The sequence below is a fragment of the Ascaphus truei genome, chromosome 1 (assembly GCF_040206685.1).
Source record: "Ascaphus truei isolate aAscTru1 chromosome 1, aAscTru1.hap1, whole genome shotgun sequence".
NCBI classification, from domain to species: domain Eukaryota; kingdom Metazoa; phylum Chordata; class Amphibia; order Anura; family Ascaphidae; genus Ascaphus; species Ascaphus truei.
The window spans coordinates 186,788,243-186,816,070 of NC_134483.1; the positions used below are offsets into that span (position 1 = coordinate 186,788,243).

Genomic DNA, 27,828 nt, shown 5'->3' on the forward strand with positions numbered 1-27,828 from the left:
TTATCTCAAATGGAGCTATCTTTGGATCAATAAAATTGCGTCCAAAAAGAGTATGCATGCCAGGGTTGCTATCAAAAGGTTGGTTTGTTGCTCAATCTTCCAACGTTTCGGTCCAGAGACCGAAACGTTGGAAGATTGTTTTATTGCTCAGCCTTTTGATAGTAACCCTGGTTACTCTTTTTGGACATTTTATATATCCGGTTTGATCAGCGGTGGAGAGTTGCTTTGCACCCAACAAATGTTTTGTACTGGTCAATTTTTGCTCTTGCGTATTCATATATATATTTATTTCTTGTGATCAATAAAATTGTGAACACATTTGAAGTGTGGCGATTAGACCTCCTTTTGTGAAAGATACCCCCCCCCCCCAAAACCCGAAAAAAAATGAAAACTGCAACCACAAAATGCGTAACCAATAAGTTATAATCATTTTTATTCATGTTAGAAATTCTATCAGTGTTCAAATATTAATATTTAGAGAGTTTGTACAATTTCCACTTTCACTGTTAAAAAAAAAAAAAAAAAAGAGAGAAATCACACTAGATTACAAATGGAAACTAAACCACTTTCTGTACGGTAAGGATTGTTATGCTCTCAACACTGAACCCGGTCACTGCTGGAGCTGCCAGCAACACGTGCGCTGCTGGTCATCCCCCAAATAGTGAGGGGGTTCAGGCAATATTTGTCCCGGTGTAGTTTAAAGTAAGTGTGCACTGTAACCCAATTTCATGTCTCATAATGGTCTCCATACATATAAAATCTTTAAAAATATACTTCTGTCAAGAGACTTGATGACTACTATGTACACTACAAAAATAAATTTTCATATAAATAAATTATATGGCATACTTTTATCTTTGTAAATGAAATGACACAAAACCCACTCCTGCCCCCAAAAAAGGCAGACAATGAGACCCAGTTTGAATATTTTTTCCTTTTAAAACTCCTTAAATCTAAAAGCTATGAGTTTGTAATGTAACTGTTATATACTCTTCTTCCTATGTAACATTAGTAAGCACTCTATACAAATAAAATGCCATTAAAAAGTAGAACATAGCTGTAATAGTGTTTTCCAATAAAAAAAATAAAAAATGAACATCCCTGCATTGTTTTGTTATAAACTGGCATGACCAACACTGTAAGAACACATTCTTATTATACAAAAATATAAATAATTAAAAAAAAAAGTTTATTTTTAACATTGCCAGCTACGGAGTTCTCCCTTTGCCAATGTGACTATAGGAGATTTAAAAAAGGTCTATACTGTGCAGAAGGCAGCAGACACACTAACAAGGAAAAGAAAGGGAGAAGTTTTGGCTGTGAGTGAAAAAGGCATGACTTAAAAAAACCACTCTAATGGGAGGGGGGGAGGGGCGGAATACGATCTAGCAGCAGTAACAAGGCCTGCAAATCACACATGGTAACATGGTGTCTCTCAACCTTTATTCATTCTTTTATTTATTTATTTTTATTTTAACCAGGGACCTCATGATGAGATCTGGTTATTGTGGATGAAAACAAATGAAATACTTAAAATCACTATTTCTATGTACAATTACAGTATCCATAGTGTTTGTCAGAGCAACTATAAATTACTCATTTTAAAAAGGGTTCACCATGTATTTCATCATTACATCAGTCTGTTTTGTCAGGTGAAAATCTTCAGATTTGTCTGAAGTATCCTTAAACATGGAAACTTAGGGGTTAATCCTATATTGTCCAAAACAGTGCCTCTGTAGTTGAGAATCACAGTGATAAACATGCTCATTTGGCAGGATATGGTTTTCAGGATAAGGTTTTTTTTGTTTTGTTTTTTTTTAACTTCAATTTTGCACCACCTGATTTTAGCTTCAGATATGTATTTATAATCTGTTGTCACTATACTGCTAGCACAAACAGGGCCCATTGTCATATGGAGTTTTCGCTTTACATTGAGGACAAGTGAGATAGACACAAGGAAGCCGTTTTTGCCTCAGTGTGCGTATGTAATAATAGCTTATATAGCACGAAGGGAAAAAGTCAGCTACATATTCCTTGTTGGGTCTTTTTTTTCTTCTTCTTTTAACTGATATTTGCAAACAAGTGCCTAAACATGTTTGTGCAGGTAGGGTCCTGCAATATGGTGAACTACATATGCCCCCCTAGCACAGAAAGAAATACAGTATTTCAACGAGTAAAAAAAAAAAAAAAATCTCAACATTTGCATTAAATTAACAGCATATAGAAATTAAACTCTGAGCAACCAACATATCTAAGTATATAAGGGAGGGAGGTAGATAGGGAAATCGTTTACATTTTCAGAGACATAAAATGAAAGAAGAACCATATATGTGTATTAGCACCAACTTGTGGCAGAGAGAAAGAATTGGACACATCACAGGTGTCCATCGCCAGTCCTCAAGGGCCACCAACAGGTCAGGTATTAGGAATATCCCCGCTTCAGCACAGGTGACTCAGTCAGAAAGACGGAGTTACTGCTTAAGCCGCCTGTGCTGAAGCGGGGATAACCTGAATACCTGACCTTGGGTGGCCCTTGAGGACTGAAGTTGGCCACCCCTTGTGTACACCATAAAAAACAATGATGCTATTCTAAGTCCTTTTAGTAGTAGAGGTGCTTTTACATACACCGCTGGCTCCTCCACTGCAGAAAGGGATGCACAGACACATGACATTTCTACAACATTTGGAATAGCTTGTTTGTTAACAAGTGCTAGTAAGTGCTTGATGCCCAAGCTCGGGATGGAGAGAAAGGATTCCCAGCATCACAGGTTAACAGAAGCACACCAAGAATACAGCATGCAGTACAGTGGAAAAGGCTGTAACCACATCACATTATACAGATACACAGACACACACACAAACAAACAAAGACAAACAAAGGAAAGGAAACCTACATATAGCTTAAACTACGACAACAACACCAGTTAAAAAGGAATTCTTCATATCTGCCAATTTGAAAGAAAAGAATTAAATCACGCATAGCGTGTTCGAAAATGATCAGTAACATACTACCACAGGGTTGTGATATGAACATTTAAAATCTTAACATGTACCTTTACACACATAAAATAACACCTATCACATAAGCAAAATTTGCATAGAATTATACAAGTAAATTATACAATATTTAAGCAGCAGAAAAGTATGCTGAATTTCATAACTAGATTATTCTTAATTGTGTGGCACAAATCCTGTACATTAAGTAGAGGGAAAACAAGTTTGCCACCCTCTGATAAAAAGGAGTCAGACAACTCCACAATTATACTACTTTACATTGTTCTCTTGTATATTACATATGTATACACCTTTTAAATATTTATAGCAATATTTAACACATTTATACAATAGGTTACAGTAACAGTGAACTGTTTGTCCTGATGCAGCATGTCCTTTTTATATATAAACTTCCAGCAGTTTTCTTCTACTTGTCTGGAAATTCTGTCCCGTCTTTGGCCTTCAATGATTCAGAAATTTTCAACTCTAAAACAAGAAAAAAGAAAAAAAAACACAACACTAGGTTAGCTTCTTCATCAAAAACAGCCACATGGCACTTGGTTTGCAAAGATTTCTTATTTAATTAATTATCTCTTGTATCCTTGGATGTGAATAGTATTGGTTCTAATCAGAGCATGATCATTTGACACACACACACACACACACACACACACACACACACACACACACACACACACACACACACACACACACACACACACACACACACACACACACACACACACACACACACACACACACACACACACACACACACACACACACACACACACACACACACACACACACACACACACTATGAAAGTCAGACAACATTCAATGTCTATATTCCTTCAAGCTTCAGACACAAAGGTCATCTACAGTATATACCAACAAATTAAACTTTCTGCATGTCCCATATACAGTGCATAAATGTGTCTTCTACATTGCTCTATCAGGCTTAAAACCAAAATCTGTGGTGTATGAAGGCAAATTAACAAGGTATAAGCAAGATCACTATATTTGTTTTTTTCTACCGAATACATTTATCCAAGATTTAATGTATTTGAATTAGTAGTTTAAAACTTTTATGAGACCAGTAAAGGAGTTACATTAATGTGTACAGATCTTTCAAACACCTCATAGGTGTCATTGGAGATAAGTACACATATTACAGGCTGGTAAATTGTGGGCATTATTGAAATCCCTGCTTTCTGATTTTTCAACCAATCAGCTTTCAGTTCTCATCCACACAGAGTGAAAGTATCTCTCAGTCAGGGGAGCAGATTGGACAGGAGGCAGCAGCAAGGCACTGACTCCTCCCCCATCCTGCCTGCATAGAGCGCCCACAGGAGAATACTGAGGAGAAAAGTCTGTGTTTCTGCTGAGTGTTTTGTAGGGGGTGTGTGAGGGGGGGGGGGGGGACTGGAGGGGGACAACAGTCTGTTTTGTTGGTGTGTGTTTCTGCAGTGTGTGTTTTGTGGGTGCCGAGGGGGGCTGTAGTGTCTCTTCAGTGTGAGTTTTGTGGGTGGAGGAGGGGTGCAGTGTTTTGTGTGTGTGTGTGTGTGTGTGTCTGAAGTGTGTGGGTTTACAGGGCGACTCCAGTGGGTGTAGAGGGGGGCTGCTGGTGTGTGTTTTGTGGATGTAGAGGGGACAGCAGTCTTTTGTTGGTGTGTCTGTAGTGTGTTCTGTTGGTTTAGAGGGGGCTGCAGTGTGTGTGTCTTCAGTGGGTGTAGAGGGTGGAGGAGGGGTGCAGATGGTGGAGGGCTTTGCCTGTAGTTTTGTGGGTTTACATGGGCCTGCAGTGTGTGTTTGTGGGTGTAGAGGGGGGCTGCTTTGTGTGATGTGTGTGTGTGTTGAGACTGTAGAGGGTGGTGGAGAGCTGCAGTGTGTGTTTTGTGAGTCTAGAGGGGGGCTGCAGTGTGTGTAGGGGGGCAGCAGTGTGTGTGTTTATGGGGTACACATACATATACACACACACACACATAGGGGCTGCAGTGTGTGTGCATATAGAGGGGGGTTGTTGTGTGTATATACAATTTCCTTTTAATAAACAGTGCAGTAAAAAGCAAAAGAATGTAGATGATCATACTGATAAAAATCAATATGACTACAAAAGTGTCTTTTTTTTAAAATAAAAAATAATAATAAAATATTAAAAAAAGCCTACATTTAGCCAATAATAGCAATAATCCCTGAAGAACAGGGCACTACTGGACAATAATGCCCTGGCTGGGTTAAAGTCCCTCGGCTTCGCCTCGGGCCTACAACTCTTCCAGCCAGGGCATTATTGGCCAGTAATGCCCTGTTCTTCGGGGATTATTACTTAAATACAGTAGTGTGTAGAGCTTCTGAAAACGGGTTAATGCTCTAAAAGCTTTGCACCATCTTATTTAATCTATGAAGAACTCTTGTGTTGAACCTACAACAAATCTACACTTTTGCATTACCTATACATTACTAGGGCTTTTGAAATGAACAGCTATGATGGTAAAATGACAAATTGTCACTTTAAATACAAATGCTTCATCATTCCTATTCTCTCCATAATGGGAAATGTTCCCCATGAACATGGACAGTTTTCTTTTACCTTATTCGGAGACATTCCCCTGTGTCCTTTCTTCGCATTCAACATCTTGCAGCTCTATCACTTCTACTTTAGAGTCCCTTCTATGGTAGTGCACATTAAAAGGCACATGAGGGTCCTCAAAAGGTCCAGTGTCACTTTCGCGGTACCCGCTGCAGAATGGGTAGCTTCCACGGGAGCTGTGGCCACACACAGAAGGGTGCACAGCAACAGTAACTGAAGCCGAGGCAGTCACAGTAGTAATGGGCTGGCAGTATGCTGGCACTGAAGCACCAATGGGAGGAAATGCAGGCTTTCTAATGTTCTGCGAATGGGATCTGTGCCCTGAGCGGTCCCTATTATTAGGGCCAGTGTGCTCTTCAGTAGAAGTTTCAAAAGCGTCCCTGCGAGGTCTGCATGGAGGCGGCCGTGTTCCTTCCTTTGATTCCCACCTTGGATTCCGGCTTGGGCGCCATGATTGTTGAGGTCTAGGTTCCTGGTTGGACGGTGTCCTTTGACTTGACGGATTATGCCTGGTGTCTGGCTGAACAATCTGCAAATGAAAATATACTGTAACGCATGCACCTGATACTGCACACAATTGAAGACAAATCTGTAGTATGTAAAAGGTGCCTTGTATCAAGTAAAATAAATTATATATACATATATATATACATATATATATATATATATACACACACACATACACTTTCATATAAAAAAAAAGTATTGTTCTTGGAATGTCAATTGGTTTGCTCTCTACTAGGATATTACCATAGGTGTTTGGTAAATCAGACCACTGGATCCATTTGCCCCATCACCTTTGGTGTACAATATGTGCACAGAAAAAGTAGGATCGAAATATCCACTACCTTTAATGTTGAATTACCATGGTTTAATCCCTTTCTAAAGGATGCCCTCATTGTGAAAAAAACATGGTCAGATTGCTTGGAAAAGGTCCATTACAGTGTAATCTATGAATGATTAAAACACCGCTGTATAGAGTAGCAGTCTCATCTTCACTAGTCAGTTTTGCATTTCTAATAAATGAAGATCTCTATATGAACCAAAAAAGAAGCTCCGGAAAAAAAAAAAAAAAAGCTTATAGGGAATATTGTGTATGTACATTATGCAGAGGATGGTTGTAGGATTATCTGCATAGTGAACACATTTGATTTTTGGATCTTTGCAAATGCACACTGCCCAGGTCGAAATGATGAAAAAGGCTGCAGATAAATGTAATTTTATTTTTTAATTTAAAAATAATAATAATAATAATAATGCTCTTTTTAGGTCTTGAATCATGAAAAGTGACGTAATATTTTTCTGTGGACAAATTTACTACACAAATGTGTCCACTACCCAGATACATTTTTTTGTTCCCTGGATGCTAAAATTAAATAAATGGAGCATGGAGGAGTACTTACAGATGATCTGGGAAAGACTGGATTTCTTGTTGCCTCCATAATGACTTGATGGGTTGTGGCCCCAGAGCCTTGTTGAGCCTCATAATGATGGAGCTCTTCACTCATTCCGGATACTGTGGTTTGAGAACTGTACTCCGAATCAGAAGAATCTGACCCCGTGTGTGCCTGTCTCGGAGGCACGGCAAACCTCACAATATTTGGTGGGGGATCTAGGGAAGGTGTGGACAGCCTGTCTCTTCCATTGGTTGGTGACACCTAATGAGATTTTTTTTGTTTGTTACCTACATGCATTCTTTGTAACATGGAAAGACAAAAGACATAGGTCTGTCCCCATGTTTCACATAGGTTCTCTATCCAAGTCAGTACAGGTAAATGAACAACATTAAGTTTTCCCCCTTCATTCAAAGAAATTCCCTAAAGAATTATAAACACCATTGTAGAATATAATTCTAGAATTTTTCTTTACATGTCAAATTAAAAAAAAAAATGATACAAATAGGTTTTGTACAGCATCTTTTTAAAGTGACTGTCAACATAACCTAGAAAATCTGAAGGAGAGCTTACTTCCAATAAAACGGTCTGAATCTATAGAAAACTTAATAAAACGGCCACCAATATGAAGCTCTGTGTCAAACTGCATTTACTAACCTCAGGGTAAGGTCCAAAGAAAGAAAGGAGAACTGGAAGTAGCACCAATCCGTTTAGCACACCAAGAATAGTTAATATTGCCAGAACTGCAAAGAAATACCTGGGAAATGAAAGCAAAATCACTTTTAGCATCTTTCATTGGGTTGTTCATATTGCTACTTTGCAAAAGTGTATGTTCTCCTATTGTGCCATTATCAGTTTCCACTCTGAGGACTCAGAGATGGTAAAGTATCAGCGTTGATATATTTGTGTACAAGCTTGTGTATAGTCTGTATATTTTCTACTATTATTGTCAGTGTTGTTTCATGACCAGAGTGATATCGCTATCACCTATCCGACGTATATTCTTTATAAGATGTGATATTGCACATGTTTCTGTACACACTACTGTATATGATATTTCCCATCAGTAAAACCTTTTCTATCATTGACTCGTGTTTTTCTGACAATATTCATTAACGTATCTCTTTTGAGTGCTGGGAACCACCTTCATTTTATACTATTATCCTAGAGGAAATTAAAATCCCTAATTTTTGTTCTTGTTGCACCAATATTTAAATAAATCTTTAACTATTATGTTGAGAGGTGGTGCTGTCTAACCTATATACTTTTTGCAGCAAAATACACATTTTAAAGGAAATAATAAACCAACCTCAAAACAAAAAGCATGCAAAAAACAAATACACAAAAGGACATTGCTACACAATAAACGGTTATTAGTAACATTTTTTTATTACCTTGAATGCTATGTGCCACAATTCAAAGTGTTAGTTAAAAGAAAAAGAAAAGGGTTAGATTGTTAAAACACCAGAAGGTCCTAATAAATTACTGCTGTTACACAAAGCACAAAAATATGGAGTGCAAACGGGATAAGTGAATAGATTGAGAGCACAAATACAATAAGACCCCTTCCCAGCTTTCCCCATTAGTGAGAGCCCACAAATGAAGGAAAGGGGGTAAGAATTTAAACAATTCAGTCTACATGGAAAGGGAAGGCCACTTCTCTCACTGGCTAATCCACTGTGAAATAATGCTCATGAAATGTACTGCACAGTCTCCAATTAAAGATCTAGTTTATCAGGTAAGTTTTCTTTATTCTCTTCTTTATTGCCCATTTTCCTCTTGAAAAATCAGTGTTTAAATTTGACCACATAGCTTAAATTGCAAACTTTTTGAACAGAGGAACCAGCTTTCTGTAAGAGAAAATACTTTCCATTCTATGGTACCACAATGGCTGAGCTGCATTGCAGGCTAAGCTTTTGTTGATCAATTTAGCATCTCTGAATACGCTTGTTTTGAGTCAGCCAATTCAAACATAAAGGCTAAAGTAATGGGGAAGAAGAGGAAAGTGCCCAAGTGGATGTCGTTTCCCACCACTGGGGCTTATGGTCTGGGATTATACAAGAATACCAAGGTAAACCAGTCAGAACCCGCCCCCCACCCCCCACCCAAAAAAACCCCCAGCTTTTAAAAAATCACACTGCAAAGGATCAGGTGAAATGTAAGAATGCATTTGATAAGGGCTTTAAGAATTAAGCCTTGGGTATTTTTTGTATGGTTGTAAGAAGAGATCGAAGAGCTACAATTGTTGACGACTGGTTCCAGGCCAATACATACAAGCTAAGTGGGGTTGAAATAGAAAAAAAACCAACAAATGAAACCAAGGCAACAAAGGTTTGCAAATAGAGCAATATGAATGTGTTGACAATGTTTAAATCCTTCAGAGTAAGAGGCCTTTGAAGGAGTTAAATACTTCTCGGCACATGTAAAGTGCTTATTTTCCATGGTTTTCATTTTTTTTTTTTTTAATTAAATCACAACACACAAATATCCTGGTTCTGTAAACATCTTGGAAAGTCTTAACTCCATTAGCACAATCAACAAGCCAATGTCCTCTTCAAATGTAAACTAAGTAGAACTTTAGACTGGGATTTGTATCAACAACAGGCCCCAGAAACATTTGCATCTCATCCATGTAGCACAAGAATAAACAAGATGATTATATTTCTGTCTACTTTGCATATACAATGTCTGTTAATTGACTCCGTTTTAGAGGAGCCCATCGTTGAGCTCATCGTTCTCCCTTTCCAAACGTTTTGGAACTCTGGTAATCCCCTGGAACAATGGAATAATGTTTGATCACTTTACATCCGTACTGGGAAAAAACATTGACAGCTGAAGCCAAATTTGACATAAACCGAGGAAGCGAGTTAAAGCCAAACTTGCCCTACTGTTTCCTATTTTTTACCCACGTATGTACCCTACAGATGGGGTACTTTTCCCCCTGCTAATAAAATCATCGTCCATTTTTCCTAGCCGATAATTTGCAGATACACAATAGAAACCAAAAGAAATATTAGTTGATTCTATAAATATGGTTGGTCGTTTAGTCCAATTCAAGAAAGTTTTTCACCTTCCCCCCCCCCCCCCCCCCCCGTAGAAATCTAAGTGCCTGGTGAATTTTGATCAGCTAAATCCACCCAATTTGTGTATCGTATTTGGACATACCAATACAGAATAGGAATGGCACATATCTATATGGGAAGATATTCAATATGGCAAATATCCATATGGGGAATTGTTCAAAATCTCCTGCCAGGCTTAACTATGTCACACAGCGCTAGGGAACCAAAATCCAAATGTGATCCCATCACCGCATTTTTCAGGCTCAGTATACATCCACGCTCTGAACCAATCTGAATGTAAAACAAACATTAGACAATTCTGGTCTAGTCCTGTGGATCAGATAACTAATGCTCAAAACCGCAACGTCAATTGTCACATATTTTATATATTATTTGTCAATGGCTTGTCTCGTTTAACAGAAAGAAAAGAAAAAAAAATCAAATTTGCCCATCCTCCACTGCGCTTTGGTCTTGCTTCCAAGCTTCGCTCCTTTTTTTTTTTTTTTTTTGCCACGGCAGTCAGCCACAATGAACCAGTGTTACTTCTAAGATTAGTCATTTTACAGAGCTCCACAGGTTGTTTGTAATAGAAAGGGATCTATTTCACTGCACTTATCAAATTCCCTTCAAAAGAAAACCTTCTAAGAGCTGAAAACAGCCTCCCCTATAATTCTCAGCAGAAACCTGCAAGCTTTTCATGTCTCAAAATCAATGTTAATGGATATTCCGCTGCTCAAAAGTTTTCACATTTATATTGCAAGGCAACCGCGACAACATTGGTGGGGGGTGTGGGGCATATGAGAATCTCCACAATATATTTTAAAGAGGCAGTTCAAGCTGCTTTTTTGTTGTTTTGCCTTCATTTTTTGTTTGAAGCAGTGGGTCTCCGGTGCTGAACCCCGATAATTTCAGCTCTGGGGACCCCCTGCTTTCGGAGATACTTGCCTCCAAAGGGGGTGCCGGTATCTCCTGCAGTATTCAGCTTCCTCGTCACATGGGCCAATAGGAGGCCGAACTTGATGACATCACGGCTTCCTATTGGCCTGCAAGGCCCGGTAAGTTTGAAAAGCAGCTAAATGGTGAACACTGGAGTGGCTACCGACACCCAAATATCTCAGGAAACAGGGTTCCCCGTAGCTGAAATTGGTGGGGTTCAGCTCCAGGGACCCCCTACTTCACTCCTGTATTAAAAAAAAAATGAAAAGAAAAACAGCCCAGATTGCCTCTTTAATATACACAGGTGTTTTACAGGAGTGAACATATATGGAGTTTTAACACTATAGAAGTATATGTTCTGGAAAGAGTAGGAGTTTATTTGATGAAGTACAGGGAACATGAGATCACAGTGCATGCATATTACACATATCTTGCAAGTCACAGGACAACTAAAAAGAGGAAATATTTCGATTTCTTTTTTGTTGTTGGGAGGGAACAAAAAAAACAAAAAACAAAAAAAATTGGAAGAACAATAAAATCACATTTTACCTGACAATGAAGTCAAACTCTGACCCAGCTAGCATAAGCACTCCCAACAGAGTAGAGACTGCTCCATCCAGCACTGGGGCAAACATGTGCTCCAAAGCAAGACCGGCCCTGCGATTCCTGTCACCGATGGCAGTGAGAAATGCCTGTTAAATAGTAATATCACAGTCATCAGCTCGAGGTGCTCACAAGACTGTGCTCATGTACAGTAGCAGCATGTTAACTAGGACGATGGAGTCCAATCAACGATTATGCGGATTTCATCCCCCACAAATGGGAGATGAGCCATAAAAACAGCCAACGGACCGGCATTTGGCTCATTAACTCTTCTATGCTATTCCTCTACTTGTTCAATGACGCCATTATCTCTTACCATTAAGGTGGCTGCATGGACTGTGCAGGTACAGAATTGTGAATCCATTTTTTTAACTGGATATTGTCATGTAAATAAAATGCATGTTGGTTGCAAGAGTTAACTGTAAAAAGTCACAGCAGATGTATACTGTATTGTTATGGTAAAAATCATAGTTATATTATTAAGAAATGTCACATGATCCCTCAGCTTGGATAAAGTTCAAAGTGTTGAAAAACTCTACAATATACAGTAATGCATGTCTAAATGGTTTGCTTTTCTTAACCTGACTGGACCTATGGAACCTCATGTGCACTTGAAACAGGTCTTTTTTGGTAGATTTTTCTCCCCAAAATGTTGGTACTGTAGATTTCAAAAGCCTCCAAAACCACCAACATGTGCAGAGTAGAAGACATAATTTATGAATGAAACTATCTGTACAAACATTTAGCTCGTTATGGCAATTGGGATAATAAAAAGTCCATGTAATAGATGTATATGATTTTATCATGATTTTATCAGGCACCACAAATAAAGAGAAATAAAACAGGAGGTTTTTCGTGATACGAACACCATTCTTCTTTGGAAAACCGAACTCTCTAATTAAATTCAACATTATTTGTGTGTGAATCAAATAGAACACGATTTTGTTTTTCAGAAGAACAAAATCTATTTAATGCAACATCCAAACGCGACCCTCCAAAAAAAGTTTAATGATCAAATCAGTTTAAAAGTTCTAAAAAAAAAAAAAAAAAAAAAAAAATATAAAACTTACTAGGAACGGCATAGAATTATGTATCAGTAAATGTTACAATTTTACAACTAGGGTTCTGATATATGGCAATGTACATCTTTTACGAAGCCATTACTCAGATTGTGATACCCACGTAATATCTTGGTCTTTTTGGGAACCATGTGGCTAATTGCACCCTTTAATGAAAATATACATATATATTTTTACTAGTTTCATTTGTGGCAATATATACATAACATAGAAACAACAACTGAAATACGCATGCTATATATAAACGTTTTTTTCAGTTCTGTTTTTTGGTCTCATGTTTCAAACAGAAGTGGAGGACAGTACTGACCAAAATGCATAGGAAGATGACCAGAATCTAGACAGCGATTAGGGATAGTGCATAGTAGGATGTTATATTTAAGTCCATCTTCCACACTTACCAAAGCAACATGCACTGTGAATTCCACACCAATGCCAACGGAGGCTATCAGAATAACCACAGGCACAGCACTCAGCTTAATCCCAATGAGGCCCATCATCCCAAACAGTTCCACCGTCATAAGCGCCAACACCATAACCTACACCAGAAATCAGACAACAGGGAATCAGGCTTTATCACCGTATTGGGGGATAAAAAGTCACCTTTAGTTATAACACATGCTGAGTAACGGACAACTGAATATAAGAACAAAACCCCAGTTTGGATTTACTACTACCATCTTTAAAAATGGAAGAAGTGGACTTTTTAACCCTTTACAGGTCTGGTGAATTGCAAGACTGCTAATCATTCTGTGTTGCAAAGTACTATTGTCAGAGTCTAGTACAAGAAAAGGCCACAATACAACACTGCGTACTAATGCAATGCGGGCTTCTCCGGCACAGTAGTATAAATTAATACTGCTTTTTTGGGTAAAATGTTGCTTACAGTTCTGGATTCATCCACAAGAGGGATTTTAAATGACTCCTGACCTTGTTCGCCCTCATCTCTATTTTCTACCAACATATAAAAGATATGTTTTACAAAATTGAGGTAGAGGAAAAAAATACAATTAAAAAAAAAAAAAACCTAAACCAAATGAGGGGACATGGGGATACTTGTTGATTTAGTTAAAGATGCCTCTGAAAAAGGCTGAAAGGAAAAAAAAAAACAAGTAAATGCCATAATCAGCTGGTGGGTATTATGTTACAGGGAGGCCTCCTGACTTTGATGGAGGCTGGTAGGACAAAGCAAACTGTTACATTTCAGCTAATTTTTTACTTTGCTTTCATCTATGTTGTAATTTTTTTTGGGGGGGGGGTGGGGGAAGGGGAGGCGAGTAAGGAGGGAGACTAGAGACAAGGAGAATAACCAATGTAGTGGCCTTGCCAAACAAATATTAGATACAAACCCCTTTTCTTCAAAATCAGTATAAAATTGCTAGATATAAAATGTTATAGTGCACCATGTCAGCTAGGGCTATATTTATTTTACATGGGCACAGTTTAGCATTTTGCTGAACACAAGAAGCTGCCAGTTATTGAACTGAAGACAAATTGATCACGGCGCTTTAAAGTCGCAGTCTGTGCTGATCGCCATTTTTGGGATCTAATTTTTCAATGGGTCTCTTTTTGCCCTTTCCGAATTGGAATTTATTATTTAAATCTGATGTTCCATTCAGGAGATAAGAAGTGTTGGAAATATTAAGTGTCTGGGAGGTTAAAATGGTAATAATCTCCCAAAGGCCAAGTGCAGTCTAAAGATCACCATGGTAACTGCAGAAGCTAGAGATTCGTGATTTGTAATACTATAAAAACAAAAAGCAGGCCATACCTAGGGGGACAGATAGTAACATTATAGAAGTGAAACTTATATAGGATTCTGAGGGTGGCGGAGCTGCTGCTTTAAACAGGAGCAGTTCATTTGGCTGGATACAAGCCCCTGATGACAAGAGCTATGGAGGTTAACAACAAGAGAGCCACGTGCCGCGTATCATTTTACTTAAGGATTATTTTGCCCCCCCCCCCCCAAAAAAAATTTGTAAAAACTTGCACCTGAAAAGCCATTTGCAATGGGAACTACTTGGCTTGGAATGGGACTATTGAAAAAGACTCATTTTATACGGCAGACGGTATGAAGTCAAATGTCACAATATGAATATAAAAAAATACATTACAGTTTGCTTTAGCATTTATTTTTAATAGACATTTATATATCAGAAATAAGATTCAGAATTAGAAATAATGTAAAAAAAAAAAAAAAGTGTGTACAGTACAAAGGGCACAAATAAGTTTGTGCAGGTACAGAAACTGGGGCAGATCAAATTATTTGAGATGATTGATTTAAGAATGTACATTTATGTCATAAACAATGTGGTAGACCAATTGCCCTGGGATTTCCCACGTGTAACTTCAGCTTTGTACAATCTCCCATTTTACGATTACACTTTCAAATTTACAAATGGAGGGGTTATGATAATATTCTGTGCCAACATAAAGCAGTAAAGCCTCATATTTGCTATTGCACACTTTTTTTTTGTGGGTTCTCTTTATGGCCATTTTAGACAGCAAACATATCCAAAGTCATCTATATTGATTTTGTTCTAAGAAATCTGAAGGGGTTTAAGTTCTTAAGGTTAACACTACAGGCACGAACCCTCCCTTCTCTTCCCCTCAGAAGTCGAATAAACATATCATAAATGATGTAACATACATTATTCCACCAGAGGACCAGACATAAACAAACCTTGCCGGCTGCAGCAAGAGCTATACTGAAAGGAATTTGAGTACAACAAAGGACCTTATTAACTTACAATGATTCCAGCAGTCCAGGGGTTGAGCAGAAAGAGGGCACACACCAGAAACGTGCAGGCCAAAACCACACTGATGGACAAGAGCAGCCAGTGACGGAGCCCAATGTACTGCTCCCAGAAGAGGAATGGGTAGCCGTTTGGATAGCTGGACACCCCCAGGCTTGTGTAGTTGTTGCAAATGGCTCTTACTTTCTCGATCGCTTCCACAAAATCGAACGTTTCACGAAGACCATTGAGGTAGAATGGAAACTGGGCATACTCTATTGGCTCAGCTGCAGGAACTAAAAAAAAAAAAAATATATATAATTTTTTTTAAAATACATAAATAAATAACACCCAGAAATAATTAGATTAAAAATAAACCTTTCTACTGTAGGAAACAAAATACTTTGAAAAAAATAAAATACCTGTTGACACGAACTCTGCTAAAGATTGCACTTATCTTTTAACACAAAAAAGGTGAATGTTTGAGGAAATACAGAACATATGATCAGTTAATATCCTGGGAAACGTTGATTCTCTTTGCTCCTTTTTTCATCCAACACTAAATCTACCACAATAACCTAAAAAGAAATGAAAATAAAAGCCCCACTCCATCATACAGCTAAAATTCAGTGACTGAAGCTGTGTGTTCCAAACCCTGCAGGGTCATTCAGTTGACTTGCTAAACATGATTTGCCCTATTATAATCTCAACTATAAATTTTCATTAAGACAAGACTTGGCTGGCTGCCACACGGCTCTAGGTTTCAGATACAGTGAAAACACAAACTTTGTTGTTATCCAATTGCATTTCCAAGAGGTGAACAACCTCCTTCAAGGTCCCCTACTCTGGACCTTTCAACCCAATTCAATAATCAAATAACACAGATGTACTGTAATTACTTATCAGCTTCACCTGCGATCAATTTACCGCAGAAGGAAGAACGCCATCCTTATTTCCAATGTCTGCCAGGCACAATAATGATATAAGTTGCAGAGGGATTAAATATAAGATATGAGCACATAATATATAACACTTCACCCATACAAACAGGAGCTCAATTAGTGATGTTAACCAATTTTACTCTTAAAAGGCCTATCAAATCTTATTTTCCTCACGTTGAGTGTTATTAGACTTCTAGGTGACACTTTGTATATTATTTCAATATGAAAGAGGTATAAAGGACTAGGATGTTTTAACATATATTTAACAAAAAAATCTGCTGTCAAAATTTAAAAAAATACACAAGTCTGCTGAGGTCGTGATCACTCTGCACAATGTCATCGAAAAGCAGAGCTGAGGTGGAGGAAGCTGTCCTTAAACAACATTTTTAGGCCAGAGACAAAGTCCTACTTACTTTTTGTCCTGGTCTCTGGCATGTAGTCTGCTTTGTCATGGACCCATTCTGGAGGATGGGGGCGGATGTTGGCCTGGGAAGCAGCATAGGCTACAGGGTCATTACTCACCCAGGCCGTTAGGTAGATGTAGAAAGCATTTGGATGAATGATCCCATCTGCATTCACCAAACGCTGTTTAGTCAACTGCATAAGAGAAAGATGTGGAAATTTAGAGAGTGGAGTCATCCCAGATTACAGAAAACCTGTTGTATGTACACAGAACTCTGGCATGGCAAAATAGGCCTTTTATTGTGTCCAGGCAAATGGTTGGGGACAGAGTATTGAAATGTATTGATTTCCCACTGCTTAAGTGAGTAGACCAAGGCATGTATACACACACACACACACACACACACACACTTTACTGCTTTGTTTTTTTGCTTTCTTTTTCAATTCATGCTCATTGGATATATATTGTTCTTCACATTTTATTAGTTTGGCTAATAATGGCATCACAATTGCTTTGACCGCATTTTAAAACCCACAATCTGTCAATCACTAGAGACTAGATAATAATTACAAAAACGATCCAAAGAAATAGTGACCATGGGAGTATGAAGTAAAAACAAAAAACCAGAGTGTAGCATTTTTATAGATACCCATCAACAACATTTCACTTTTAAACATATAACACTGGCATAAACATTTCACTTAGGTTCAAGATGCACATATACATACATACTTTTATGTCTGAAGCACTTATTCCCATGACCTGTTATTTATAGTGTTCGACAAACCTATACATTTGCTCGCCCCGGGCGAGTGGATTTAACCCCCGGGCGAGTAAATATTGGCCCAAGCAGCACACGTTTGGTACTAGGTGGCGAATAAAGACATACAATAAAGACATACAATACATACATACAAGCATTTCTACATATGCAGTATTTGATACATGCACATTCACACTTTATTTTTGATTGTTCTTCTTTAAATAAAGTGATGGTGTTTGAAAGTCGGAGGAGCCAGAACCATATGATGTTGATTTGTTTTCTTAAACAAAAATGATAAACATCTCTGGTTTTTAATTACACTTGAACTGAATGGAATGGCAAAGGATAAACAGTCGCCGCATTCCAAAGAAATACGACTCCCCATCTAACAAAAACATTTCCCCCCCCCCCTTTCCCCTTGTAATTACACTAGCAATCCTGTTCCATTCTTACATCCAAGCCCCTCCTGATGGACCAGCGTGTTCAACAAATGTCTACAGCTGGGGGGTGCTGGGAGGGATGACCAAGCTGGAGAAACATTTTAGAGAAAGAAAAAAAGAAAAGAAACCTGGCAAATATCCCTATGCACGTCTGGGTGCAGTTAACCTCCGTTGTTAACACTGAAGGAAATGCCACCCAGTAAATGAAGGAGAGCAATAAAAAATAAAACATCTGTATAAATTTTGCTATGACTTGCCTTCCTTGACCTATTTATTTTCCAAATGACCATTACCATTTAATCAGACATGCAGGCTGCTTCCTTTAACCCCCACAGAGCCAAGGGGTCCTGCAACAAAAAATTGCTTTACATTTAAAAAATAAAAAAAATAAAAAAATCATCTGCAAGCTCGTCCAGCACCAACTGGGTTAATCAAATACAACCCACAACATTATGGGTACACAGAGACAAGCAAAGTCCATTGGGCCACCACGTTGAAGGAAGGACTACAACATTTTGATTTGTTTGCGTTTATTTATTTATTTTTTAAAGTCTGGCCGAATTCCATGCTGAGGTCTTTTGAATGAAATGGAAACCACTGACAGCAGCACAACTCTCTTAGTCTTGCCCCCAAAAGATTTAAAGTATCTGGAGTTAATTAATTGTCTGGAGATGGAAGAACAGCGTGTCTTCAAGATGTGTCTGGCAGTGTACAATCTCTACTGAAAGCTCCTTGCGGAGCATCACATTTTATACCGGACAAAAATGTAGTGTTGGAATAGCAAAGAAGAAAAAATGACTCTGGGTGCATCAATTTTACCCAGAGCTCGTGCACCTTCCTTTCTTAACCGCTAATACACATGAAAGTCCGCAGCAGACAATGAAGAAAAAAAATTGCCCATGACCGAAAAATATAAACAATTAATGGAAGTGTGGGACAGAAAGCAGCTGCTGCAAGCTTTTTCATTTTGTGTATTAAAAAAAAAAAAAAAAAAAAAAATCCTTCCATCTGAGAGTTGAGTTCTTGCTCACGGTTTTCCAAACTAGCACCCCCCTCAGTAGGATGAAGCTTAAATAACAATCTAAACTTCATTAGCATTTGTTGACAAAGTGGCTATGGAAGTTAATGAAAGGGGTCAAAGATTACACAGCAATTATGGAAAGTTGAAACTAGACAATTATGGTCTGACACTTTTAATGTATATAGTCTGACTACCTTCTTAGTGCTAGTCAAACAGGGCTAAAATAACCCATTTCAACTAGAATAATATATCAAATTAAAAATAACTTCAATCTACCAGTTGAGAGAAATTACAATTGGTCACCCAAAGTTATAAAGAGAATAAAATAAACAATTACAGCTCAACCCAGTTAAAACGCGAATCCGCTTATAACGCGATGCAAGCGTGGCTCCCAATTTTCGTATTTATGAATACTTTACAGCACGATTATTGGTATCTTAAATACTTTATTGTACAATGCATACAATTGTATATTATTTCTAACGTGGTCCGCTTATAACGCGGTGGGATTCTTTGGACCCCAAGCACAGCGTTTGAGCTGTACATTCATTCATGAAAGTCTGGACAGAATGTACCAAGCAACATCACAACTCAGAAAATGTGGTTATCATCCTCTGTATTATACAGCCAAGTGTTAATCATATTACATTTACTGGAAAGGTAAATATTGCGCACACAGGCGCAGTGATATACCAGATCTGTCTCACGTACGTTTTTTTTTTTTAGATCGAACCCCAAGTTTCTGGAATCTTAAGAGCAGGTTTTTTTTGCCTTTTCACTTTTTCCTAATTTCATCAACCATTTCTCTAAAAATTGTTTTTTTTCCTACTGATACATTATTTAATTCTATGAACAGCCTTTGGAATTCGAGATCACATTTGGTCAAGCAGCCCACTTTGATTTCCCTCCTCCAATCTTACCATCTGTGATTTAAAGGCTAGGAAAACAAGCCCCTTGACACTAAACTAGCATTGATAACATTACTGAACTGCACTTTACCTGATTGATGTCAATAGGTCTATCCCGGTTGCCAGTCTGTACTAAAAGCTTGTAGGCGAGCACTGCATCATCCGAGCCATTTTTGTAATTGCTGTAAGTAATTTTCCCAGCTTCCCATTCACGGTCAAAAGCATCTTGTAGTCCTGAGGGCAGAGAACAGAAAAGAGCTCGAAGATCAAACCTCAACTCTTTATAAAGTGTTCTACACACAACCGCCACCGCCATTTTAAGATCCACAAACTGTCCATCACTAGAAGCTACATAATAATGACAAAAAACATTCAAACAATTGTCACCACGGGAGTATGAATTTAAAAGACAAAATAAACCACAAGTGTAAACATTTAAAAAGATACCCATCACCAGCAACATTTCACTTTTAAATATATAACTCCTGGACAGGAATGGAACGCTATCCATTTTGCCTCTTCAGTATTAGAGTAAAACGCAAAAATAGAATATGCATAGAAATGCAGCGGACAAAAAGTTATTGCCTTTGAACTTTACGAAAAATGTATGCGTCTGCGTGTAATTGTCACATTTTGGCATTAAGGGAAACAGACCAGGGTACGAGAGTAGAATTAATTTGACTGTTGGATGCATAACAGAGTTTAATAGCTGTAAAGTTCACTCAAGCAGAAGATAGGCCAAAAAGAAGACCATCTATCAGATCAAAACAAAGCTGACTGAGCATTAACTGGAGGAGGTAGAAGTGCATACAACACGCATTAACCATCTTGTGCTACTGCAGAGTGGAGAAGCTTTAGGTTCTGCGAAAGGATGCAAAAAAAGAATAAAAATTCTCAATCTTTTGGACTTCAAATAGAATCTCAGCTGCTTCTTGAGCACAGTGTGAGTGAACACGATTTTGTCAATTTGTTCCATCTGTTCAACTTGTGCAGCTAATACAAGTTGTGGGATCTGCTGCCAGCATGTGTAAAGATCACAGCCAACATCTATTCACTCAACTACTTTTTTCCTCTCTGCCATCCTTTCAGGGGGAGAAAAAAAAAAAAAAAAGAGAGCGGGAGAGGGAGCAAGGGAGAGAAAGGGAATGCCTCTGAGCACACACGCAGTGGCAGGCAGGTAATTTGGAGCAGATTTGGAACAGGAAGCTAGGGCTCAGTGCATGCAGCCCTGCCTCTGTAAAAATACACATGACAAACCACACAGCCCCAGGGACAAGAGGGATGAGAGAAAAAGGAGGTGGACGCAAAGACACCCCAACGCCGTACTAAGAGTGTGTAATCAAAACCACCATTAAAGAGATAGCTAGGCTACAGATGTAGAGACATTGGTCTAGATGCACTAAGCTCTATTAAGCTTCTTAGCGTGATATTTAACCCAACTTAACGTGAAGAACAACGCTGTGTCCGCAAAGAAACAATAATATAACATTAGGCCTTGTTTTCTCATGTATATAGCATAGCGTCAACTATAACAGGCAGTTGTGATAATTTGCATATCCTTGTGTGTTATATCCCCCATCTCCACGCTCAATAGCACTCCATTTTGACACACACACACACATTTTTTTGTGGGGGCTCAGGGGTTCCCAAAAAGAGCTTGCTGGGTTTCTGTGTTTTTTTAACCCATTCTCAGCTGTTTCAGCTGTTGGAGGTTGGTGGCTCCTCCTTCCCAGGCTTTAAGCCCGCCCCTCCCCACTTCCCTAGTTTGCAGGTCCTTTCATTCTGCTGGATATAGACCCACTGTGGTCTTTCTCCCTCCTAATAGAGGTAAATGAGAATTTTAATCCTAATAGAGGTATATTAGTATTTTATCTGGTAGTGTTAGGACTTGCGAACAGGAGTCTGCCTTGACGTGGCTCGCAAGCTTACAACGCTTTGGCCAAAGGGTTAAACTAAATGACCCTATTTCAAGAGAATATATAGGTATTTTACTGGCATTGGGCTTCTCTGTCGTCTGTTATATCCCCCATCCACTAAAGTCTGTTGTTAAATAATGTAACATTGAGTCCCTACCTTAACTTTACGTTCTACCTAAACTTGGCGTTGCTCTCATCCAGACCCTGACACAAGGGCTTTTGCACTGCCTGGCTCGGTGGAATGCCACAGTTGTGCACGATTTAAATACCATAGCATAATGTCTTGGCGTTATTTTACACTACTTTCCTTCTACACGTCAACAAAAAGCTATACTTTGGGGTCCGGATAGGAGTAAGGCCAAGATCGTGCAACATTATGCTACAATAACATGATGGTAAGCCTATGCTATAGAGGTGCAGTTCGGACTTTGTTTTTGCATACAATTAGCTTTGTGAACGTTAAATCAGGGAACAAAAGCCTTGGGTAACGTCACATTATGTTCCTGGACTTAACGGAGCTTATAGTGTTTCCAGGACAATGATACTACTTTAAAGGAGCTGTATTGTTTGGGATCCCTACACAAATCAACATGTTGTATAATAAAACAATATTGACTTTTCATGGAGCCCTCCAAGAGCTTCTTCTACTTAAAAAAATGGAAACATAACATTTGCTTGAATTCCAGTAACAATTACCATGGATATATTGTATACTCCACTAACAGCCCCGATCTTTCTGTTTTTGTAAGCCCCAACACAGTAACTGATGGGGGCACAAGCGTGGAGCTGAACCTGATGGATGCGTTGTAGTTGAGCTCCATGGCTCGCAGGCACGGTCAGGCGACACTAGCGGGCAACTCCCCCCCCCCCAAACACCCACATCACTGCAAAAGTCAGGAGAGGTAGCCCCAACTCCCGACAACCTACAGATATGCCCTCAAAGGGGAGAAAGCAACTCCAAGCCACCAAGAACTTCTTTAATTGGCTGAAAATGGTGCTCGCCACATGCTGCTTCGGAGTCTGGGCCAATGAGCTAGCCTTCCACAAACACGAATATAGAGGACCTCTATGATAAAATAAAGACTATGTTTCAGGCAAAAATATACAAAGCACCTCGGGAGGTAAATCTGGAGTTTAGCTCCCTAGGCGAAAGAATGGTGGCACTGGGAGGAGAGACTGAATAGGGCAAGGTCATCACAAGCAGCAATGGATAGAGTTCCGCTCGCTGAAAGACCACATGGCCTTGGTGTTTGCCCATATCCTCCGGTTGGTCCATCAATCTCGGACGAATAACGTCAGGTTTAGAGGGGTCCCGGAGTCATCCTCTCTGGTGGACCAACTCATCAAGTGCATCTTCAAGCAGCTTATGCCGAATCTGAAACCAGAGCTACTCACCCTAGACGATGCACACAGAGCTGTCCGGCCGATGCCCAGGACCTCTGAGCCAACATGGGACATTAGGCACTACTTTCAACAAAGGCACACATGTGGGCTCTTCGGTCGCCCTCCACTCTGAGCCTGGGTGGGGATTAGTTTGAGATCTATGAGGACCCATCACCTGCAACCCTGCAAGAGGGCGCAAAATGCACCCCATGACTGCAACCCTACAGAATAAAGCAATAAGGTACAAGAGGGGCTACCCATTTCGCCCGATAATCAACCACAAGGGTACAACAATGGCAGCCAGGAATCTGTCGGAGGAATCGGTTCTGCTGTGCAGGTTGACATTGGGAGGGTTGCCCCTATGGCTCTACCCGTGGCGACGCTGAGGTTGCAGACACCAGTTTGGTCCAAAGTCCCCAAGTTGGGCCCTCCCAGTAGTCAGTAGTGAGCAGGGGCCCAATCGAGTCTTCCCCTGGCGGTTTAAGAACGGCAGACTGTGGAGGGCTCCTGCTTGACGGGGACCCGGAACCGGGAATTCGAACGTGGCCTTCCAGAATCTGGCGGGGCAGGTAACACATTGCCCTTGATGTGGTGGTATGGGCACTCTCCTCCTCCCCACCGCTCTCTGGGCCAGCCCCCAAACACCCTTTAAGTCCAGCATGCCTGGGTCAACATCCCAGTTCCTTTGGGTGGGAGTTGGCGGGATGACTGCAATGCATACTGTAAGTAAGTTATGGTTTGTATTGCATATTGTTATATATGGTTTATGCACTATTAATGCGAGTCCTGTGTATCCCCCATGGGGTAATAACATAGGTTGTTCCGACCCAGTAAAAAAAAGGTATATGTTCACTTTAAGTACTTAGCACATGTTTGCGTGCCCTATTGCCTACCCCAATTTTGCCCCCATGTTATATCCCACTATCATGGTACACAGTACACTTTGTTAATCCACGAGTATGTTATTTGCTTTGATCTTTGTATTTTCCCTAACCAAGTTAGTTTTTCACCCTATGTACCCACTTTGTGTGTCAATAGTCTCAGCCCACCATCTTTGTGAGTGGCTATCTTAATTGGGGCCATAGGGTTCAAGAAGCTGCTGTGAATCAAACCAACCTCCTTTAACTGGGACAGGTCCAGTGGGCCTTATAGCTGGGGTGGCAGGTGGTAGAACGCACCACCATTGCAACAGAGGTAGCCAGATAAATCCCAACCTTGTGTTGAGGAAAAGTCTTCCCTGATACATTTTCTATAATAACACAAGAGGGTTGGACAACCCACGTAAAGAGCGCCTGGTCATATTAGAGTATGAAAGACCTAAAAGCCAACATTATATTTCTTCAAGAGACGCATTTTAGCGTGTCCTCAAATCTCAAATTCCTTGATAAACAATAATCAAAAACTCTTCTTGAGCCTTGGCCAAGAATAAAAGCTGGGGTGTGGCAATCCTGTTTCATAACAGTACACCCTTTAATCTAGACAAAGTCCATGCCGAGATTTATATATATATATATATATATATAATCAAAAAATAAATAGATGATACCGTTCTGTGGCTAACGAAATGCTTTTATTTGTGCGAGCTTTCCGGCGAAGAAGAGATCAGTGTATCTCGAAAGCTCGCACAAATAAAAGCATTTCGTTAGCCACAGAACGGTATCATCTATTTATTTTTTGATTATTGAAGCTCGGCTAACACGGTACTGATACCTCTACATGTATATATAGATAGATATATATACATATATAAATAATAAAAATAAATAAATCACCCTGAATTCTTACTTCCACTTGGAACAGAATGTGCTACCATATCTGGGCATCAATCTCACAAGCTTGTTTGACTCCCTTTACCAGGCAAACTACCAAAAACTCATAAAAACTCTCAAAAAAGATCTCCTGAATGCAGGGGTATGTTCGGTGAAGATGAATCTCTTTCCCAGGATCTTATACCTGTTTCGTACTCTCCCAATTCCCATACAAATAATGGATATTAAAGCACTACAAACAACTATTTCCAATTTGTATCTGGAACCAAAATCAGCATAGAATTGCGAGAACTGCCCTTACTCTGCATGGTGACCTGGGAGGTGTGGGCCTTCCGGATTTAATATTATAGTATTATGTGTCCCAATATAGCCATTTGATGATCTGGTAGTCCCCCTAGAGGGAAAAGGGTGTGGACTGACATTGAATGGAAATTAATGCTACCCCTAAAATTCAACAACTTGCTGTGGCTTTTGAAGATGGGAGGGATGTCCCAGAGGACCCTCCATACAATAGCTCCACCCTTGGGACAAATAAATCCAAACATAATCGTACAACTCACAATTCTGTTATGACTCCCCTGTTCGGAAACACAAAGTTTCCACCAGGACTGAACTGTAAAGCATTTGTGGCATGGAACACGGCGGGTATCTCTAAACTTCCGTACCCAATTCCTGGGTTTGGTTGATCCCCATTGATCCGATTAGGGAGAGAAAGGGTCTCACAGAGAGCAAAAAATGTAGATACATTCAGCTGGCGTACTTTGTCTCCCGGAGTCTATGCTCCAATGGGGCCATATGTGGGGGTCCCATCTCTTCCGTGTACATAATTATCATTCATCCAAATAGGCAGGTCAAGAGCAAATGTATGCTAGTCTGGGAAAGGGACTTGGGTGGGATCCTAGGAATGGATGTATATTTGCAAAAAACTGGTCTCTCGCAGCTCAATATGTTACAACTAAGGAAAATGCTCTCAAGATGCTGCATAGATGGTATTTTACCCGAGAGACTCCACCTAACGTGTAATGATGCGCTGAAGCATTCCTGGGGAGCATGTGGGCAGGTTGATTCTCTGGTTCATGTCTGATGGGAGTGCCCTAATATTGCCCCATGGTGGATAGAACTCTTCACACTATTAAATAGGGTTCTGGGAATTTCTCTACGTCCAGACCGTTTGGTTGCTCTCCTCAACAGACCGGTCCCGCAAGTTACTCTCCCACATTATCATGACAACCAGATGTTGTATTGCAGTCCAGTGGAAGCAACTAGAACCCCCAGACATGGGCCAGATTACTAAACGTATATGGTATGTAAAGCAATGGCGAGACTCACTATACTTAGAAAACAGGTGTTTAAACTTCACCAGGGACTGGGAGCAATAGCCCACAGCCTCCAGGATTTCACGGGGAGCAGGGCCGAGATCATCCTTTTGGACTCCCCAGCTTAGATGGCTCCATGTCTTAACTGCCCAGATGGGAACGAAAAAGATATCCCATCCCTTGATAACCTACCTACCCCCTCCCTTTCCCTATTTCATTAGTTCACTTTGTGCCATTATGAATGAATAAGGAAGACCAATGTTTCATTATACAACGGTCTGACCCCCTACTGGTTTTTACATTCTGTACCCCTTGATATTTTGTATGCAAAAATTAAAGTGTTAAAAAAATAAATAAAGATTAGCTGATAAAATCCAGAATTTTTGTGTAGTTTCATTGAGTTGGGAGGAACTCTCATGCTGAAGATTGCTGTGATTCATGCGCTAGCCTGGTAGTTGGGGCTGGGTACTCTCCCTAGTCAAAGAGGCATATATGAGAAAGACTTAAGTTACTTTCTTTAAAAAAAGGTAGGTTTTCTTCAAAATCACTGTATATGGAAATATTTTATTTTTATTTTTTAAAGGAAATGAAAAGGCTGATTTCATGGCACAGTACCACTGAGGGCCAAAGTGATAAAGGAATGGATATGCTGAAATATAGCTGACAAGTATATACAATGTATTGTATTAGTTTGTATCCAACACTCTTATGAGGCATTTCAATATAGTCCAAAGCAGATAAACTCCCACTTAAGTCGGTGGGAGTTTGCAGCCGATAACGGTCCAAGCGGCCACTTTAGAAATATCTTTATGAAACGTCCATGGGACCCGTCCTCTTCCACAGGTACTTGTAACCATTTCTTTTCAGAAAGAATTCTGATGCCATTAGCCAAAGAGTAAAAAGTGAAGGGGATTACAAACAAAGATAAGATAAGCAATTTTTCACAGCACACACAAAAAATTTTTTTTACTTCTAAGGGAGATGGCATCTTTTTCAAAGAATGCAATTTTTGTATCGTTGCATACTAATATTTTTGCCTGCATAGTGCCTCTTAAATCTGCTTCCCCCCCACCCTTTAGTTTTTTTTTTTTTAAAGTGAATATTTTCTTTAACCTCTCTCACTAAAGAAGCTTTCTTTGCATTGCAAAGTCCCTCTAGCAGTGAAAGGGCTAAAACAATAAGACTAGTAAAAACTTGCATAGATCTGAGAACAATGAAGCATGTCTCAGTCAGATTACACACTCCTAGACCTACCCAGCGGAGAATGCGAGTAGAAATGCAATACCACCCAGGTCTACCTGGCCACAAAACCACAACGACAGAGAAAGCGCTCTCAATAAATACAGAACAAAGGCATTCACAATAAAGCAAAATATGCACAAGTGCAACTCCATGTATAACTAGCAAAAGGCAGATTCATTCTACTTTTTGCGATTTAGCAAATTCAAATGTTAAAAAAAAGGATTAATGGTGTCAGATTAGATGCAAAACAACAACTTTCCATAGCATTAAAAAAAAACAAAAAAAACATTGAATTTAGGAATCCTACCAGAACCACCATATTTGTTTTTTTACTGT

At 39.4% G+C, this 27,828-nt stretch overlaps 1 protein-coding gene across 3 annotated transcripts in view; it reads right to left on the bottom strand.

The window, feature by feature from the left end:
• Positions 1-416: 416 nt before the first annotated feature.
• PTCH1 (patched 1) overlaps positions 417-27,828 on the bottom strand; it is a 79,605-nt gene continuing 52,193 nt past the window's right edge. For all 3 annotated transcript variants that reach the window (XM_075599132.1, XM_075599129.1, XM_075599137.1), the window contains 9 exons: positions 19,958-20,100; positions 16,745-16,928; positions 15,406-15,686; positions 13,057-13,194; positions 11,526-11,668; positions 7,636-7,735; positions 6,988-7,242; positions 5,585-6,113; positions 417-3,480 (listed from right to left, as the gene is read on the bottom strand). In XM_075599132.1, the coding sequence (XP_075455247.1) occupies positions 5,586-6,113; positions 6,988-7,242; positions 7,636-7,735; positions 11,526-11,668; positions 13,057-13,194; positions 15,406-15,686; positions 16,745-16,928; positions 19,958-20,100 (1,772 nt within the window). In that variant the 3' untranslated portion in view covers positions 417-3,480; position 5,585. The remainder of the gene's footprint in view (positions 3,481-5,584; positions 6,114-6,987; positions 7,243-7,635; positions 7,736-11,525; positions 11,669-13,056; positions 13,195-15,405; positions 15,687-16,744; positions 16,929-19,957; positions 20,101-27,828) is intronic.